General features: G+C 42.0%; 1 protein-coding gene across 3 annotated transcripts; it reads left to right on the top strand.

The window, feature by feature from the left end:
- The first annotated feature begins 1,927 nt into the window (after positions 1 to 1,927).
- Positions 1,928 to 17,853, top strand: MRPS33 (mitochondrial ribosomal protein S33). 3 transcript variants are annotated; one of them, XM_042050374.1, is made up of 3 exons: positions 1,928 to 2,323; positions 15,601 to 15,856; positions 17,521 to 17,853. In XM_042050374.1, the coding sequence occupies exons 2-3, from the start codon at positions 15,642 to 15,644 to the stop codon at positions 17,624 to 17,626; spliced, it is 321 nt and encodes a 106-aa protein (XP_041906308.1). In that variant the 5' UTR covers positions 1,928 to 2,323; positions 15,601 to 15,641; the 3' UTR covers positions 17,627 to 17,853. The 3 variants fall into 3 exon arrangements, with proteins under 3 accessions (XP_041906308.1, XP_041906307.1, XP_041906309.1); XM_042050373.1 differs by lacking the exon at positions 1,928 to 2,323 and adding an exon at positions 13,224 to 13,302; XM_042050375.1 differs by lacking the exon at positions 1,928 to 2,323 and adding an exon at positions 13,233 to 13,291.
- The last annotated feature ends 2,461 nt before the right edge of the window (positions 17,854 to 20,314 follow it).

Here is a 20,314-nt window from a genome sequence, read left to right as displayed (position 1 = left end):
TTGGCCCCTGAATCCCAAGCTGTGTCATCTGAATTGAAAATAAGCACAGCCTTTCTGGGGCTGGAGACAGCCCTTGGCCCCAGGAGGGGAGTCCTGCGATTTCGCTAGCTTTTAACCCTAGCCACCCAAATTATACTTGCTCCAGTGGGGAGAGCAGATGTGAAATGTAGTAGCTCTTTGTGCATCAGAAATACATACCTGGATTGTCTTGTGGAATACAGTTGCAACAGGAAAAAATTAACCCACATGGCTGGATCGTAACAATTTTTGGCCTTTTTTGATAATAATTGTATTATCAAAAAAGGCAAAACAACTCCTTCCATTTTACCTGACAAAACCAGGGCCCATATCCACTGGGATTTGCAGCTATGGAAGAGTATCTGTCCCATTAAACCATTTTTGGTGTGAAATATACTGTATTCTTTAAACTCCTTGCGGGATTATGAAACTGGCAAAGAAAAGTCACTCATCCAAACCATAAAGGTTACAATCATCTGCATCTACTGAACCAGGTCTATTGCAAAATTGCAGCGTTGCATGATGAATATTAACTGTATCTGGAAAGCTCTAGGTAAAGTTCATTGTTTTACTGAAACACGGGACTGGTTTATTTTTTTTAGCAGTAACTTCCCTCTGTTGTTAATAATAACAGCCAGTACTTAAGGGTCTAAGGTTTTCTTAAAATTAGTTCTGCACAGATGGATCTACTTCTGTAATTGGATTTTTCAAGCAACTACATGTCAGTAGATAAGAAGAATTAGATGTTACAGTGGGCCTGGAGCAGCCATACTTGTTGTCTGTTCCGAGATAAAATGTAGAGGTTTGTGGTCAAAAAGCTGTTGGCTCCTATAAGAAGATGATGAACAGGTTTCTTGTATCACACCCACACAGAGATGAGAGTGCACCTGGATTTCTTTGTCAATTTTTAGCGTCAAGTCCCAAGCTGAAGGATGAGAACAGGGAATAGGCCTAATTTTACCAACCATGTATTTTGGCTGATTGTTGGATTTTCTATTTAAGCACGAGATTCCGCTAAGTTTATTCTCTATTTAGATTGAACTGGTAAACAAAACTGTTCTCTGTCTAAACACCCATTTTAGACAGAACTGGAAGACTGGGGCTAAGAGCAAAATGGAGGATCCAGCTACTAGAACTGTTTTTCTCATTATACTGGCCAAAGATATGTGAGGGGATAAGAAAATAATATAATGAAATCACACCTACATTTCTTTTTATGTTAAGCATTAGGATTACAGTCCGAAGAGCCAAGATTTGGTTGGACCCAGGGAGGTCCAGGTGCCAGGTTTTCCCATCACACTCCAAGACAGTAAGACAGTTTGGGGCAGGGGGACTTTTGTACCTGGAGAAGCCAGACTTGTTCCCTCTTCTCATTTTTAAACATGGGTTTGAAAGCCAAAAACTGTCATTCAGTTCCAGGTTTTATCTTTTCCTCTGAAAAGGCATTTCAGTGGCAGTTTCTATGCTTTTTTTTTTTTTGCTTGCATTTGTAGCTTTATCAGATGGCAGTCTGTATCTTTCTGCAAGTCACCTTAAACATATAACTGTAGGAGAAACTGTTGGATTTTATCCCCATTTTAACTCTTAGAATTAAACATTTTTCTCCATCATCATCATTATTCCCTTCTTTTCAGGAGGGGCACAATATTGCTTGCTGCAGGCATTAGAAACCTTCCCTGTGTCTCTTCCCGGATTTTTACAGACAGCCCCTTTCTCAGCACAAACAGATCATTATTAAATTCTCCTCCTCCCACCCCACCCCCGCCTCACCACAGGGGGAAAAAAACCAGTCCTTGTCGATCTTCAGCTGCGAGAATGACATTTAAAAAAAACCCCACAACCCCTCCACCCACACTTGGGCACGCGACATGGAAACCGCTCCCGACAGTGAATTAAGGGCATCTCAGCACAGGGAGCTAATTCACGGGTCTGAAATAAATCAGGGAGTGAAAATGCACTTTCAGCGGCGGATTGAAAGCTGAGGCTTTCTTTCCTGCCAGTTACGATTTCAGTGATCCAGAGAGAAAGCTAAAGCACACGGTGCTCAGGAAAAATGTCTGAAGGCACGGGACAGAGGAGTGGAGCCCGGTGAGTCTGTTCAGAGCCAATTCCTTCTGACAAGCCGTGCGCTGCCTGCTACACCTCACTACGGATGGTGTCTTACAGCTAGGGCCAGTCTCCTCTCCATTCCCTCCCAGCATCGTCTCCGCTCTCCTTAGCATCCTCCGGCGACCATCGCCCATCGCCTCTCCAGAGAGCTCCAGACACAAAAGCAAAGCGAGCGCCTGTACAAAGGTACACAGAGGTGAGGTCTGGGGCTAGGAGGGGGGAAGGGCAGAGTAAATGGACAACCAATTGCAATTTGCTTTTCTTCGTCGGTTTTTGGAGTTTTTTTCTGTTTTGGTTTTTTGGGGTCTTTTCTACATCAAAATGACCTCCACCATATTTTTCTTCCTTAGTCTTTTTTTTTTTTTCCTTTTAAAGAAAAAGAATTCAGTGCCATCTAGTGGGGGAGGGGATTGAGCAAGTCAAGGTGCTGCCCCTTCCCAGGGATCTACACTTCTAATTTAGTTATTCAACAGAGAGAGATGACCCTCAGTATTTCCCTGCTCTCTCTGTGATCTTCACCTCCCCAGAAGTGATGTTTAATTTACATAGGCTCCAGCCTTCGTTCTTTGAAAAGAATCACCTACTGAAGTCACAGGAACTCGTCCTAGTGTTATATTACCTGAAGCAGTACTGGCTCTGGAGGCAGTTCGCTGCCTTAATTACAGGATTTCAAACACAAGACAGTAATCAAACCAAACATAGATATAACAAATTATGCCTACTAATATTTTTTATCATTCCAGTGCACCTTGGATACTGGTGTACGTGAATCCTCATTATGCCAGCCCTTCTAATAACACAGCCATAAAAGATGCTAACATAGAAGCATCTTATGATAACTCCCACAAACACTTGACCCATCATTCAAACAGATTTTGGGTGTTCAGGTGACTCAGAACAAGCAGAGGCTCTATAAAGGAAGATCAGAACCACGAAACACCATATAAAAGTTTGTAATCTAAATCCCAGGAATTAACCAGTTGTCAATGTCCCTTCTATTTATTTTTTTAATAGAAAGAGTTTTTCAAAGGGAAGCATCAGCCAGCTGCATAAACATGGGCTGGCACACACGCACATACACACATGGAGACACAGAGAATAGGCACACAGCTGTCTACACACTCGTGTAGCTGTGCACACACTGATATCTAGCTGCACACAACAGCACCTCGCTGCATGTCCTCTGCCCTCCCCACCAGCAGCTCCCAAAAGGGATTGCTTTCGCTCTCTCTAAAAAAAAGAAAACAACCCACCAACATTTGGATTGCAAAGTTAAGCAAGTTAGTGAATGCCAGATTTAAGACCACCCATGGAACATTAATTTGCCCAGCGTGCAAACACACTATGATACAATCTTTAATAACATGATTTCTGTTTCCATGGGTCTCCCATTTTTTACAGTGCAAAGGATAAATGTTGCTCACTTAATGAACACTATTCAAATTTTCTCCTATCCTTATCACCCAATGTGTGGTGCATGTACTATTTATTACAGAGCATCCAGATCCTGCATTGCATACAGAATGATTAACTTCCTCATGAGCTTTTCTATAGTGGTGCTCTAATTGTAGTGTTGGAGGGCTGGGGGTTTTTTACAAACATCAAGGAACTTACCTTCACAGCTCCCTGCTGAGGAACAGAGATAAAAGGCAGTATTTTCAAACATGTCAGTGTATTTTGGGTACTCTATTAAAGGAGCTTAGAACCTAAACTTCCAGAGTACTTAGCACCTTCCTTCCTCAGAGAGCAGCTTGCAGACCCCCTGGCTCTAGACACAGTGGACAGTATTTCCACAAATTAGTGCATGGGTGACTGCAGCTGGATACACAGAAAATGGGCACCACATGGACAGAAGTTGGGAAAAATGTAAATTTTTTGAGTCACCAAGCTTCATAAAAGTAACTCTCAGAATGGGTGAAATAAAATCCAATTTTCAATTTCAATTCAAATGCCCGTGACCATGATTTTTCCTACCTGTATTCATCTGCTAGGCTCACTACAGAGCCTCCAAACTGTCCACCAAACAGCCACCATCTCACGACTGCAGAGTCCTGGTTCATCTGCCATCTACTGTGATCTGGGCAGAAAGCAGGATGTGATCATGTATTTTACCTCACGACCACAAGTCACAAGTGAATGGCAATCCATGGGCAAACTTTAGTCTGGTGTTCTCTTAGTCTTGATTTACTGACCTGGAGTTGTGACAAACAGGGGAAGCACACATGAGCTGAGTCAAAATTGATCAGGGGTCAGGAGCTGAATGGAGTGAACCATCAAAAGGACAGATTTGCTTTTGGAGGAAGCAAAATGAATTGTTGGGCAGAAGGCAGGAGGATGGGTAGGTGAGAAGTCCTATATCATATTTTTCAATAAAGCAGAGGGAATGGCCAGCACCAAATGGCCTCAAACAGAGACAGCTAAAAGACAGTACACAGAGGAAAAGAACCATAGGATAATGTTGTTTTTCCAAACAGCAAAACAAAAGACTGGTGGCTTTTCCCTAAAATTGCTTCCTCCTGTGAAAACTTACTCTTCATTATTTAGCTGTCAACTGTCAAAACCACATCACTGTTGGCCACCTAAGGCTGCACTATGGACACAGCTATGTATGATAATCACTGCTGCTCATGAGAACATCTCCAAGAGTGCTTTTAAGCTCAGACAAAACAAGGATGAACGATTTTAAACAAAACTTTTCCCCAAGCTTCCCACTGTGGACATCGTGCTTGGGAAATGTCAGCCCAAGAACTTAAAAGTGTAGCAGAGCTATAACCTGCAGAAAAGAAGGCCTTGTAGGCAAACTCATCCCTGGCACCCCTGCACTACCTCCACACAGCCCAAGGGTCCATGGGCACTGTGGTGAACTGCAGAAGGACCTGGGAGATATCACTCCATCTCTGAAGGCATTGCCAACAGCTTTAGGTTTTTTTCAGCCAGGTGGTAGGATCTAAATCTAAGTCTAATGGTAGATCATGCCACATTTAACATGTTGAGTTCTAAAGTAAAACACTGGGGAAAGACATTCCTGTCTCCTGAGTAAACACTCAAGTGCTTCCAATAACAGAGAAGCAAGAACAGATTTAAGAAAAAGAAAAGGCCTAAGCTGTACAGGTGTAAGCCTCCATTGAAAGAGAAAGTTCTGGTAGGAGACAACTCAGCTAAAGCACAAGGGCAATATTTAGCCCTCAAGGCTCTTTCAAATTCATCCCCCTACAATAGAAAACAGATCTTAGCCCCTGCATTCACAAGCAGAGATTCAGCTCCAGTCTGCTGCTCTCTGAGATCACAGCAGCCACTCTGTGTCCTGGTTATTGTCTTGCCAGCTTGGTAGTCAACATCTTCAAATTCTACAGCTTCTTCTCCTCTGAGCTTTCACACGAGCAGACCTGTTTCCCCAAAAACCTCGCTAAGAGGACTGCTGTTTCATATAAGCCCATGTCTGCTTCCCCCTGGTTACCTTTTGGATACATCAAGCCCAGCCTACCACCCAAAATCCTGCTACAGGAAAAACCCATTGCCTGCTGCAGTGAGGAAGGTGACATTGCTTTGAATGCAGGAGTTGTACAGCAAGGTCATTTGCTGCCTAAAGCCAGCTACAAAAGCAAGATGGCTCTCAACATCCCCACCATTGGGCTCAGCTGAAAACAGGAGATATCACTTCATTAAAATTCATAGATCTTGTGACTCTTACAGAAATAGCAAGAAGAATCCAGGATGGCAGAGACAAGATATTAGGGCCAAAGAGTACTGAGTGAGAGCAAAAACTCAGACTTCTGTCTGCCAAAAGTAAGCATATTTGGTAAAAAGCAGCTTTTATTCCATAAGTTACATCTAATACATTGACCTTCAATATATTACCTGATTAATTATATATACCTGATTAATTCTGGTTTTTCTGAACTGCATCAATATGTAGTTCATATAGGCAGCCTAATATGAAGGTGCATCTGCAGTACTGTTAGTTTGCTTGACATGGCAAGTCACACCTTACTTTCCTAAACTTCTGACAGATTTCAGAATGCATTGTTCATTCCCTGAGAGATTTTCAGACATGGTTTCTATCAACAGTGTTTTGTGAACTAATCCAGTGAAAGACAGAGCCACAGCCTCTGTAGATGCATAACACGGTGTTTCACTGTGAGTGTATCACATCTGTGATTGGCTCCCAGCTACCAATTCAATTTGTTGCTTCTTTTAGTCACAAAAGAAAAACAAGGATTAGCTAAAAATCCAAATTCATCGATCATAAGAAACCATCACAGAAGCAACTGGAGAGAAAACCAGTAAGCAAAACAAAAAACAGCACCTGCTTAGAAAAACTATATTCTCTAAAAGCACTCTCCTTTTTGGAACACGACTCAGAAGCAAGACCTCAATCTTAATTTATTCTATTTGACTGTGAAGTCCCAGCAGGGTAGATTAATTTAAATAATTTTTTTTTTAAAAAAGGCGTATACAAATATATTGTGTGCTGCTGTAAAAGCAGCTGACATGTAGGATGATAAACTCTCTATTAAGACACAAGCACGCTGCCATCTTCAACAGTTTTGCATTTACTTCTCTACAGTTATTATCACCAAATATATTTGTATCAAAATAAAGTAGTTGGTTCTTCAGAGTTCATCCATTTGTACAGTTCATTTCCCCACCTCAAGCTTTACAACTGTGATATCACAATTATACCTCGTATGCTGAAGTTCTTCCAGGGAAAACTTCTGGGCCCTGAAAGACAGGCACTTACTCCCCTTTGCTGCAAAGGCCTTCAGTAAGTACCCACCAAAGAAGAAACCATGGGGAGTACCAAGCTTCAATGACCATACCCTGATCATCCATGATAAAAAAACTGGCCTGCAAGAAGTTACTTCTCTTGTTTCCAGAGAAATAATGTTTCCAGGACTAAGGAATAAAATTTCCCAAGGACAAAAAAAATGAAAAAAAAAAAAAAAGAAAATTTGGGACTCACAGAGATAAAGTCTGAAGAAGGAATTTTTCTCAGGAAAAAGGGAACAAATGTCCAGAAAGCATGTGTAGGAGCACGAGTTATTCAGCCTGGGTACTAGCAAGGTCAGAGAGAAAGAACTGAACGAAAAACAGCCTCTGCAGAATGCTTCCACAGGCTGAAGCAACTGAGGCTGAGAGGTGCGTGCAGGATTGATTATGATTCGCTAGACAGGCAAATTCTAAAACAGAGAGCAGCTCTGGTTACATAACTAACAGCAGCCTCATGTCACCCACCAGGACTGCAGTGAAGAACTTCAAACTAAAACCAAAAAAAAAAAATCTGTTTCCATAACTCTGCCTTCAAAAGACTCTGTGAGGGGGAAAGATTGATCAATGATGCTTAGGTCTACAAAGAGCACTACTGAAATGACTGGGTACCTGGGAGTCCAGACAGATTTGGGAAATTGGCTGACTTACAAATCAAGGTAGTCAGAGTGGCTAACCAGAGTGCTCCCAAAGACCTAACCATGTATCCTGTGCTCAGCACTGATCAAGATACCCTAAGACAAGAAGGGGCCTAAACCAGGAAAACATGGAGAGAAATCTCCATTGAAATGCACCATTAAAGGTCAAGAGGGATATACAATATCAGTCTGCTGAAACTCAGGGGAACCAACAGCTCACATACCCAAGAGGTCTAGATCCAAGGCAGTATCTTGAAAAGAGTTCAGCTTGAAGAAACAGAAATGTGAACTCAAACAGACCCGACTAGTCTCCTTGGATTTTCTGTTTAAGAGATTGATGTATTCCTGAAAATTCTGTTGCTGGAACATTTTTATTCACTCTGTTTTCACACTTGGTCAAACAGAATTAGAGATGAACAGTTTTTTGACCCCAGCTGAAAGCCTTGGAGGATGTCCTTTCAGATGAGGGTTGCAAGGAATGATGGAAGAGAAACTACAAGAGCTTTTATCAGCAGTGAGCCAGATGTCTCCATTATTTCTTCTCTTTTCGCTGACTCTGTCATTTTAATATTTTTCCTTTTTTTCCTCCCCTCTGCAATACTCTGTTCCAGCCAAAAAAGATGTGTCTTTGTTACTGTTGCCTTTAAAAGTTTTATGTACATGTTGTTAGTAAAGTAACAACACTACTTCTGTAGTATGTTTTTCACTAGGGGAAGCTGAAGCATTTTCTAAGAATCAATTATTCTTCACAACCCATTTCTGAAGCAGACATCATTTTTCCCAGTTTACAGAGGGATGAAACGGCAGATAGGTTAATTAACTTGCTTAAGGTCATCCAGTGAGTTTGAAATGGAGCTGCAAAAAAACCCCAAGATTCAACAATTCCTATTCCCAATCCCTTCATCTAACCACTGAGAAATATCCCTTCTCTTCAGTCTTAAGTACTTCATTGAAATCTATCACTGACCATTTATCCCCACATATTGTTGAGCTACACATTAGTCAGTCTAAATGACAAACATGTAAGTGTGTGGAGATCCACAGCATCCTCCATCCCTTGCCTGTTCAGCCTCGTGCAGCGCCTGCTATGCTGGACAGCTCATCCTCCATTAAAAATGGATGTGCCAGAGTTCTCCCAGAGAACTGCCAATATCATCTCAGGCATCACTCTGAGGGCACTGCACGAGAGACAAACAGCACTGGCTCTCTTTCCCCAGGAGGAGGGAAGGCTGCCTCAACAGCCCGGCTGTTGGGGAAAGCAATAAACTCAAGATGCCAACTAGCTTTGAAAAATCATTTCTGTTTTTCTCTTATGCTGCATCTCCCTCCCAAGTGTTCCCAGTGCTAGATAGCTGGAGCAGCAGTATTTAATAGCAACATCTTTGTGGATTTCGCTCTGGCATTAGTTTGATGAGTTACTTTAAAGTCAAAATACCCTTCAAATGCCCACCCAAAGTCTGTCAGTCTCTTAACACTACACATTCTCTCCAGAGGAATTTGCAATGCAGATGTCTCCGTGGCTCAGCACGAATTGCTGTGCAACAAAATACAGTTGAAGTTTGCCAATTAATCATGAACACATAATGAATAACAAATTATTTCTAAACACGTTTGTAGCCAATGCAGTTTTAACAAATGCTCAGAGGGTCCTTCTGCTTACTCAGATGAAGATGATTTTGTTCCCTGATGTCAGTATTTATAAGAAGAAAATGTTAGAGATGATCTTACAGCATGATAGTTCTAAACATAAGACTTAGGAGTGAAGAGTTGCTCACTTTGTCATACAGGTACTACTCAAATGCCTCATTTTCAAGATCAAATGATACAAGTTCAGACTCTTTTTTCCTCTAAATGTCAATAAACAAGCACCAATGAGCAAACTCTCACCCTGATGGGTTTTTTTTCTGGGTATACCTTTGCCTTCTCAGGACAAACAATGGATCAAGTGTTGCATTTTGTCAAAATTTTGCCTTAAAGCTGTCATTCAGTTAAAACTAAAATACATACACAAGATGAATTAACCAGATAAACAATTCCAGATCACTATTCATCAAATAATATAATTCCAGACAAAATTACTGCCAACTATTTGTAAAAAGATCTTTATTGTACTTCATCATGAGGTCTCTTCCTCCTTTTTTTTTTTTCTATTTTGCTGCTTTCCATGTGTTCCATGCATGTCTCTCTACTCCCTTGATTTCTTTCCTCCACAACAGTCACTGTACCTAGAATGCCCATGTTGTCTTCTACCCCATGTCAACTCACTCTCCTTTAACTCCTTTCTAGGGTTTTCAGCTTTTTCACTCAGCCATCTCTCACTGATTTTCTTGCAAATAATTGCTAACAAGTCCAAACACTTTGCTCTGCTTGCAACAAAGCGCTCAGGAGGATCTAACAACAAATTCACAGAATTCAACTCATCACAAATCCATTCCTATAGTCAGTCTCTTCTGCATCCTTCCATTCCCTGTTATTATCAACCCCTAGCATGCCAAATCTAATTTGGACTGTGAAGACCTCAGAGTGGTGACGCTGAGTTTACAGTTGCTGGCAGAATCTAGGGACACACAGTGTCCCAGATACAGTGAGCAAGACCTTTTTGGCTCCATGGATTGCAAACCAGATCATTCTCTGTCTCTGCAAATTTGCAGATGTGTTGAGTTGTTGTTCTGTTGACTGATGTGACCCTGATTTTCCATCCTGAGTGTCTGTACGCTACCTTGCCGGCATGCTAACCCTGGCTGGGTGCTCTGCAAGCAATTCTCCTCATAACCACAGCAACAACAGTGCTACAGTGACATACATAGGCTTTTGCAAGTGCATATTTTTACTTAGATTAATTAATAATAATAATGGCTGACAAGGAGAAACAACTGAGCAAAAAAGGCAGAAAAATTTAACAAATGCAGAGCTGTTCATATCTGTGCTTCCATCACACCAAAAAAGCCATGCTGAAGCCTGCAGGTATAGGCAGCAACAATACTTGGAGGGAAAGAGGAAGATGTTTTCCAGTGGCCTATATGCCAATTTTCAGAGTGTGGGTAACATGCAAGTAGAATATTTTCATTGATGAGGAGGAATGAGATCTAACTGATGTAATTACGGAATCAGGCAGGATAATTTACCAAAATGGAATATTAAAATACTTTGCTCCAATCCTTTAACATAAATAAAGAAATTTGAAGACTGAGAAGGTCAGAGTGCTTATGAAACCACCATCATTATTTTAGAGGTGCAGAGACAGTAACTTGTTCAACCTAATCCTGTTGAAGAGGGGTGGAATGGAGTGGGGATGGCTGCAGAGAAACAGGCTGCTTATACCTCCAATGTACAAAAAGTGTGCTCAATTTGAAGCTGTGTGAGGAAAAAACCCCAAAAGCCAGAAGCCATGTCTCATTACACTTTCTAAAAACTCATTTTCTATGACAGAAGTTATTCCAGTCTGCATGGAAGATGTATTTTTGAACTCATAATGTTTAAACAACTTTATCATGGAACAAAAAGGGGGCGCTTGTTTAGGAGCCAGCAATCATAATTTGATTATAGCAAGGACATTTGTTATAACAAGGAAAAAGGACAGTCCCAGTCAGGGAAATTCTCTCTCTCTCTCCCTCACACACACACACACACACAGAGACACACACACACACAGACGGTTCAGGAAGACCTTCTCCATCAAGATGGGAGAAATGACGAGAAAATTGAGATTCAAAAATAGAGATAGAAATGTAAATGAGAATACTTGTGATCTTACTCCATAAAGTCATGATTGCTTAATTAACAAAATGGCCAATTTTGGCGGAAGGACAACTTTGTCTCAGAAGCAAGGTGAAGGAAACATTCAGAAGTTAAAAGTATGGTATAGAACAACATAGAAAGGCAAAAATATAGGAAAAAAAAGTTCTGTTAATACAAAAAATGAAGACTATAGAAAATGCGTAAGTGGTGTGACTACAGAAAGCAAAATGAGGAGTGCAACAATGCTGATGCACATCTAGAGGTGGTAAAACAGCACAGAAATGGCAGAAATGCTAAAAACCTCTATTTCCTCCTTAGAAAGATTAAGGAAGAGGCACTTTTCTCATCGAGTAGAAAAAAAAGAAAGCAGCACTTTTCAGTCCATTAGTCAGTAATGAAAATGGTAAGCAGGATCTACTAGAGCAAACATTTTAAAATTAGGATATTTAGAGAACTTTTATAGGACAGCGTTTGAATACCTGGCTAAAGAAATTCCACGAATGTTAATTCTTAATCACAGAATCATAGAAAGGCTTGGGTCAGAAGGGACCTTAAAGATCATCTAATTCCAATCTCCTCCCTGCCATAGGCAGGGACATCTTCCACTAGATCAGGATTATAAGGAAATTAGAGGATCATACCAACATTCAAAAAGGACAAGAAAGGGGACTGGGTTGCCCAGGCCATGAGGCTGCTCTTCCCGTGACAAGCACGGAAAATGTGACAGAAAATTAATCAGGGAAGGATGACAGAATAACAATTTGTTCAATGCTTGGCAGAATCTGCTCTTCTAGAAAACAGGCCAAGCCAGACAAACTCAATTTCTTCCTTCGATGGCATTACACGTTTGGCATATAAATGCAATCACATAATTGTCATTTACTCAGATGTTTGCACAGAGTCTGATTTAGCACCTCCTGGCACTGATTAAAAATTAGCATAAATCAAGCACTGGGAAAGCTCATGTCTAGTGGGATTGGCAGTGGCCAAAGGGGTGCCAGGGGAAGTGTAGCAGGGTCAGGTGCCCATCTGTGTGCCTCAGGGGCTCCCCTGGGCACGCACCCCTCTCCGGGTTTGGGGCACGAAGGCAAGTCACCAACTCACCAACTTCACCAGTATCAAGAGACCAAGAGGACACTTGTGCTGAAAGACTGAGATTGTGCAGGTAAATTTGCCAAGGCAGATATATTTATGCAGCTGAATAACCATCCTTGAAAACAAGCAGCAGGAGGGAAGCAAAAGTTACGAGGGTAAGGACTGGCAAGGAGCACAGGAGACATGCGCCCTGAATTTGGAGTAGAGAAACAATCTAAGTGGTTTGGAACAACAGCGAATGACAAGCATTTGTGGCTCCCAAACTCTTCCTTTCATCTCCTTTCAATAAAACCAGATTTTGACATTTGTCCCAGTTCACAGCCTGGTCAGGGCTGTGAGTGAAGACACCCGGCTTTCAGCTCTTTATGTAAACTTATGCCTTCTCCCAAGAGTAAAACCAACTTGGTTTTACTAACTTCAGCGCATGCTCTTATGAAGTAAGGCTGCTGACTGGACGTGTCACACCACCCTTCCCTGGCAAAACCAAAGAATAAGGCTCTACGTAGACTTGCCATCAGCTTTTAATGAGGATAACCGCTTTTCTCATTTCATTATTAGATATAAGCATATAACTACAAAGCTGCTAACGGGAGGGCGGGGGGGAATGACAGGAAGTCACAGCGAAAACGTTCTTGACTCAAGAGGGTGTGACCCTCTCATGGTGTGTGGCATTTCGGATTGTAGTGTGCACAGAGCCATGATCCTTGTGGCTCACTTCCAGCTCAGGATATTCTGTGATTCCGTGATTCCATGACCGCGGGAACAGCACCCGACCAGCCTCCACTGCGTGCCGGGAAGGAGGAGAAAAAGCACCAGAACCCAGAGGGTGAGGAAGCAGATCCCTCCCTTCGCCGCCCGTCCCGCCCCTCGCGTCACTCGTGCGCGCCGCCGCCTCTCCGGCAGCGCCGCCGCTCCTCGGGCCGCGGGTCAGCGCGGGGTGAGCGGGGCCGAGCGGGGCAGGAGTGGGGCTACCGGGCTCCGAGGTGCCGGGCTCCGAGGTGCCGGGCTCCGGGCTACCGGGCTCTGGGGTGCCGGGCGGGGCCGTGTCCCTGGGAGCCGCAGCCCTCGGGCGCGTCCCGGCGCTCCCCTCCCGCGGGGAAGCGGGGCCGGCGCGGGCTGACCTCCGTGGCGGCCTGGTCTTCCCCGTGTGCTTGTGGGAAAGCCAGAAGGAACGCGGGGAAAAGAGCGTTCTCCTGGCGTGTTCCAAGTGAGAAGGGAGCGGTGTGAAGCAAGCTGGTGGATCGGGAATAAAAAATAACCTAGCCCAGGACGGGAGAGCTTGGCTTTGGGTGGGAGTAGGGAGCCGGGAGCAGGTGGAGCGGCAGCACTGAACACTGGTTTTGGTGTAGGTGTGTTAATCCCCAGAGGGCGATCCTGAAGATATCATTGCTGAAGGTGACAATAACAAAACTGCTCTGGTAACATCTCACAGAATTACCCTAGAACAGGCTTTGGATAGCTCTGGCTCTTGGGAGTCTGCAGCCTTTGCTTTGCTTCTCTCTCAAACGTTGTTAGGATTAATGGAGGTCTCCAGCCTTGGCTTGGGATGTTAAGATTCCTTTAGCGATTCAGAAGTGAAAATCAGGTTCCTCAGACCACAGGGTTGCACTGTTCAGGAGCTAAAGGTGTTTTCATTTTAAGGCTGCAGTAAGTAGAGATTAAGCAAGCAGTGTGTTTGAGTCTGGTGGTGAAGAGGTGCTTTCCAAGTCCTGTGACAAAGAGGTTGGGGGACAATTTGTTGCTTTGTCTCTGAATGTAGGAGTTAGTTCTGAAACAGATGATTTAGCAAAACTTAGTGATTTTTTCCCCCTGTAAGAGATGCTCAGGTTGAAGTGCTGCCCTGCAATCATTTAAGAGCTTCTGTCTTCTCACACTAGGCCTACTGCCTTAGCTTGAGGTTTCTGATGCTTTGCCTTCCCTTTTGTTACTTTTTCCATTATTCTCTCTTCTCAAGTTACTTGTATTATTTTCATGCTTGATATTTTTTTTTTCTGCTTCTTTTAGAGTGCTTTGCTAACAGGAGTAAATCAAAGCAGGTCCTCCAATGGGCAGATATATGTAAGTGAGGTTAAGAATACTTCAGATTTGTGTTATTAAACAGCAGTATGTTTAATCATACTGAAGTGGACTTAGCACTGTCTGTCTGATTACTCTTATCCATGCTCTTTAATTTGTTATGCTCATCTTCTGGAATCAGCTGTGCAATGTACTTTTAAACAAGAATTTTAAACTTTAACCTCAGTGTAATGCTCTTGAATGAACCTGCTTAATTTGTCTGAAGACTTATGTTATCACTCATTCAAAAATGCAAAGTACAGACAAGATACAGCTACAAATACAGGATTATGGGATTCCTGTTCTTGTCTACTAGAACCCAAAGAAGGAGTAAAGAAGACTTAAAATGGGGAGAGTTAGAAAAGCTGAGAGAACACCCTTCTCACACTACTTTAAGAGAGTGGATGTTGTCTGGTGGCCTAATAACAACTGTTTTGTCTTCAGGGCATTTTTGTTGCAGAGATCTTCAGGTGGGAGATGACTAAAAGAGAATGGGAAGCTGCTGATGGATTGTCTTGGAAAAAAGAATATTTTTTCATGGGAAAACTACTTTTTTCCTTTCAAAAAGAATAGTTATCATGAGAGACTGAAAAGAGAATGGAGAAAAAGCTGATGGAGATGATCAAGGGAAGGGACTTGAGATGGGAAAGATCTGTGATTCATATAAAGAAACATGATTTATTTATAGGCCATTGTTGTTAGATGGATTATAACAATATTTTAAGTAGGGTGAGAAATTTTCATGAGGAAAAACTTCCAGGTTGTTTTCTCTGTGTGTTCAAGTGGTGCCTTACCTTGTGCTTGCGTAGCAGTCGGTGTATCGCACAGGTGCTGTTTTTGGCAGAGCTCACGCTGTAATTGTTCCTGTAGCTGGAGTTTAAAGGTTGTCTTGAGCAAGCTGAGAGGGATCTGCTAGTAAACCATGCTAGCCATGGCAAATCGTGGTGCAGTGTAGTTACTTTTATAGTTGGTATTGCTGTCTGTAGGCTGGGAATTGTACCTGAATTCATGTCGATGTTCTTTATGTGCAGGATTACGTACTAAGGATTAGACTGACTTTATGCGAGGAATGTGTGATGTCAAATGAGTGATCAGTGTATGATACATTCTTTTGTTTGCCTTAATTCTGGGATGGCTTGTTCTACTCAGCCATCTTAAGAGTTGTGGCTCTGTTTTGCAGGAAGGTCCGTCTGTCTGTGTGAGCCCACCGTTCCTGGGGAGATGTCCAATGTTTCCAGCTATGCCCTTCGGATGGCCCGGCTGAGTGCCCAGATATTCGGTGATGTTGTCAGGCCAACTGACTCCAAATCCATGAAAGTGGTGAAGCTGTTCAGTGAGCAGCCCCTGGCCAAGCAGGAGGAGGTGTACAACTGGTACCCCCCTCACAACACCTACTACGCTCTCATGAAGAAACTCCGCTTCCTTGGGCTCTACAGGTGCTTCCTGGGCTTGTAGGGTGGGAGCAGGACTGAACTGGGAAAGGGGTGGGTGGGAGTCTTGTTGCAGTTGTTTTCCTCAAGGGAAAGAGGAGAAATGTTTAGTTCTGAATATGGTACATGTGGAAATAGGCACGTGATTGTTGCACGGAGGGCAAGGAGAGCTAAGTGATTGCTGTGTAATTTTTACCAGAATTGGAATCTTTTGTGAGAAAGACTTGAGGTGTAGTTGTGGGCAAGCAGTTACCTAAGAAATAGTTCCTGCTTTGGCTTTGTGGGGAAGAGAAAAAAGTTTTCTCATAGACAAGAGATGGGTCTGTAGTTCTGAATATGGCAAATGAATGTGCTACAAAGAGGTGATGTTAACACCAGTCTTACCATATATTTCTTAATCACTCCACAGGTAATAAATGAAACTTAGAAGAGAAGAAAAGTCTCTTAGGCCAGAGGGCCTTTTTAGTCTTTAAAATAAATTAAATTCAATTCAAGGGTGATTTAAATAGTCTTGTTAATTCCAGCTTCATCCAAACTAGTTGTCTAATTTCTAAATGAATTTCCGCAGTCTGTGGCAGGGAGAATTGCACTGCTGAATAACATTAGCAGGAGTCAAATGTAGTTCTTTCACTTCAACCAGGTAGCACTAAAAATATCCTTAAAAGTGAGGCTGCAAACCCTGTATAGTCGAAACAGATTACCTGTTGCTAGTATGAAAATACTAATCATCAAGGATTGCATCCAGGATGCTCTTGCTGTAGGTGGGTGTGCCAACACTTTCTAGAATAGCTGTTTGTTTAGGAAGAAAGCCTCAATGTGATGCTAATGTTCTTTACTCTTCTCCTTCCCCTATTAAGTTCCTTCTCTAGCTGCTGTGTATACAGAGTTGCTAGAGGATCAGGCTTGCAGCTCAGAAATGTGTAATGAAGAATCATAGACTAATGGGGCCGGTAATAAACCACAACTTTTTTGTTTCTATTTAGAGAAGTCGTGTTTAAAATAGCAGTGCAGCTATCTTAGGCCGCAGAGGATGCAGTTATGATTTTTGAAAGTCACTTTGCACTAAAAAATACAGGGACAGATTAATAGAACTTATTAGAACATGATTGAGGATTAATTATCTCTGCCAGCTCCTTCATCCTCCTTCCTGTTTTATTCTCTTCTGAAGATTCTACCGGTACTGATGCCCTCTTCATAACTCCTTCCTGAAGTCACCTGAGAGCAGTGCCATGTGCTGTAATTACTGCTCAGCATGGCCCTGTTTCCTTAGGAGCTAATGACCTGAACACAGGAACACAATGTGCTGTGGCTACACTGCTGAGCTGGATAACAAGGGGGAAATCCTTATTCTTGTCTCTTGCTGATTTTTGCATTTTACTGCTCATTTAAACAAAGGGGATCAATACATGCAATTGAAATAATACATCTGTGCACACACCATATGTTGCTGAAAAGGACAACCCTCTTAGTTCTGAAGGTATCAGAGGAAATATCTCATGTTATTATTCAGTGATACTGCCAGCAATAACATGCAGCAAGCTTCAGTATGGACTTCTTGGTTACAAAAAGTTTTGAGTTTTGTTTTCTTTATTAGCATATAGTTCAAAGAACCTTTCATATCTCTGCATCCCAAGAAGAAGAGTAAACTTTTTTTTCTCTTCACCGTCTAGGGATGAGCATCAGGACTTTAAGGAGGAGATGAGACGGTTGAAAAAGCTCCGTGGGAAGGAAAAACCAAAGAAGGGGGAAGGAAAGAGAGCTCTCAAGAAGAAATAGTGCTGTTTGAACAGTGTAACTGACTGCTCTGGAAGTGCTGGGCAACAGCTGGAGAAGGCTTGGCATGTGAGCTGCGTGTGGGGCACAAGAAACACACTGTGAAATAGTGGACTCCACCTTGGGAATGCACTTGGGCCTTTGAAGTTTTACTGGGTTTGAATTTCTGTACTTTAAATATACTGTATATTGTAACAGTAATAAAAAAGTGCTCAGTGTTTTTCTCAGAACTGTTGTAGCTATTTCAGTTTTTCTTGATGTGGCAATCTGTTTGCTTTTCATTGTCTGTTTTGCTTTCTTGTACTACTACCAGCACAATTCTGCATGTGGCCACAAAAAAACCCAAGGATTCCCACTTCTGCTGCTGCTTGTCAGTCCTACCTGTTATAATGAGTTTCATTTCAGGTAGCTCTAGTGCTAATTTTTTTTTTCAAGTTTTTTTAGGTTGCTGTTACTGTTGTTCTCTGCTTTTCACTGGACAATACTTCACAGACCACTGCTTGCCCACAGCACTCTCATCGTACCCTGAAGTTTTAGATACTACAACAGAAGAGGCTGAAATACTAATTCACTAAATCCATATAATAATGGAACTATTATATGCAATAGAAATTTAAAATAGTTTTATTACAATAATTTTGATTGCCTGGAAGACATGTACGAAACACTACGTAAGATGATGAACATTTTTATTAGCCATCAGTAGGGGTTTTATCACTAGGCTTCTTTGGTTACTAATATTAATGATCAGTGGATCTACATAAATTTGTAACACCAAGGTTATTAATTGAAGAGGTGCTGATTGTGTCAAAAGGTATTTCTGGTGAGCTGCATAGTTCTTGTTCAATGTCCTTACTTCATGTTATCTGCTTTTCTAAGCTCTAAGAGAAGCTGATTTTAGGAAATCCGCAGTGTTGTGGGAGAAGCACCTGAGTTCTTACAACAGTCAAAAAAATGCTGTAGAAGTTAGTATTTTATATGCATCTGCTCTGTACTGCAGTAGTAAGTTCCTCTCTAATTTAAAATCCTTTTAGTAACTTAGAGCCTTTGCTCAGTTCTAATGTGCTTAAGACATTTTTGTGTTCCATGTGTTGTCTGTAGGTTGTGACCTGTGTGGTACTGAAGTACCCAGAGCCTGTGATGGGCCCTCTGAGAAGTTCTTGGTTCCTGGGACATGTGCATGCAGCTGAGGGGAAGGGGTCTGGTTCCCTTGAATTCATCTTTGGCAAGAAGGGCAGCATGGAGTTGCATAATAGGAGAGGGAATATCCAAGTAGAAAGGTTGCTACTGCCTGACGCTGTCAGGCCATCAGTGTGAGGGGTGAAGTTTTTCAGGTGCTTTGGTGAAGAGAAAGACCCATTCTGAACCTCTTCAGCCTTCTAAAATTAAATCCAAGATAAATAAAAATGCTTTCCCTGCTACTTAAGATGAAAAGTCAGCAGCATCTCTTCTGGTGCTGTGAAACACTTAAAGCTTTCATGGTATAAACAGGCAAGTGACCAAAAGTGTGCATGCATCACAAAGGGAACTGTGGCTCTGTAAAGGAAGTATGCATGGCCTTAAACTTTGTGTGTGTGGGGAGACTTGGTTATGAGTACATATACAACAATATATAAAATACAACATGGTGAAACTGATGGAAGTGCCTGTGAAGTAAGAGATGTGAGACAAATGGGCTGAATTGTTGATTTTCATATTTTTTTCTGCAGCATTTACAAAAGCAAACTGATGGAGGAAAAAAAAAACCAACCCACTTTCTGAAAAAGTATGAGAGAGGTTGCCCTGCCTAATTTTTCATGATTTTTCTTCTGTAGTACTCATTTGCTAGAACTTGATCTTTTAAAAAATGGCCGTTCCCTTCCCCTAAGACTTCACCCTAAAATAATGATGACTCAGCCAGTATTGGAGCATATCCTAGTGTTAGTATAATCCATTGCTTGCTGGGAGCATTAGCATAACTATTTTCTTTCAGAAAATACAGCCTTCTGCTCTCCATAGCTGGGATAGAAACAGGCACTTTCCTGCCTCCCTTCTAACCTGTACTCTGTCGTTTAGGAATAGGCATACCCTGAAGAAGGCTACATTTTTTGAATCCCAGGGTCTAGACAGATTGGGAGCCCACCCTGAAGCATCACACAAGGTGTATTTAGGAGAGGAAGAAGAGTTCCAGCCACATGCTGAAGGGTAAGGATAGGAACACTTATGCTTTACAGCTATTGGTATAATGGTGTTTTATGTACATCCATTTTATGTACAAATGACCCAGTTCAGTTAGGTCTTTATTTTTGGCTTTCCCCTTAAAATGTTTTTTTTCACTATTGAAACTGCTGTGTCTTATTACAAGATTCACTCTTTTCCTGATGGTATGAACTGACTGCCCTTAGAAGATGTTTAGATTGATGTTTTAATTCTTGATCGGAATAAACCTGGTTAGCTGGCCTCCAAGGGACTAACAGAGTAAAAACTAACCTCTTCCCAATCCTGAGCAGCTTTATTAAGTGCCACTGTTTCCTTATTTTGCAGTGCCTTAGCTATGCCTGTCTTTAATTAGACTCTGCTATGATGTATTCATAGCTGCTGAGCACTGCTGTGATAATCACAAGCTATTTTGTAAACAGGCTGACCCAGTTGCTGTATATATCCTATAGGGAGTGCAGCTATTGCCAAACCTCTTACTCTTGCACACAGGCA

This window comes from Corvus kubaryi, unplaced genomic scaffold, assembly GCF_017639235.1.
Source record: "Corvus kubaryi isolate FWS band 111438036 unplaced genomic scaffold, C.kubaryi_AGA036_p1.0 74, whole genome shotgun sequence".
Lineage (NCBI taxonomy): Eukaryota > Metazoa > Chordata > Aves > Passeriformes > Corvidae > Corvus > Corvus kubaryi.
The sequence above is the reverse complement of the archived record's forward strand: the minus strand, read 5'-3'. Positions and strand labels throughout refer to the sequence as shown.

Coding starts and splice junctions, on each gene's coding strand:
- MRPS33 (XM_042050374.1), top strand. CDS start 15,642: ATGTCCAATGTTTCCAGCTATGCCCTTCGGATGGCCCGGCTGAGTGCC. Junction 15,857..17,520: donor CGCTTCCTTGGGCTCTACAG/GTGCTTCCTGGG, acceptor TTCACCGTCTAG/GGATGAGCATCAGGACTTTA.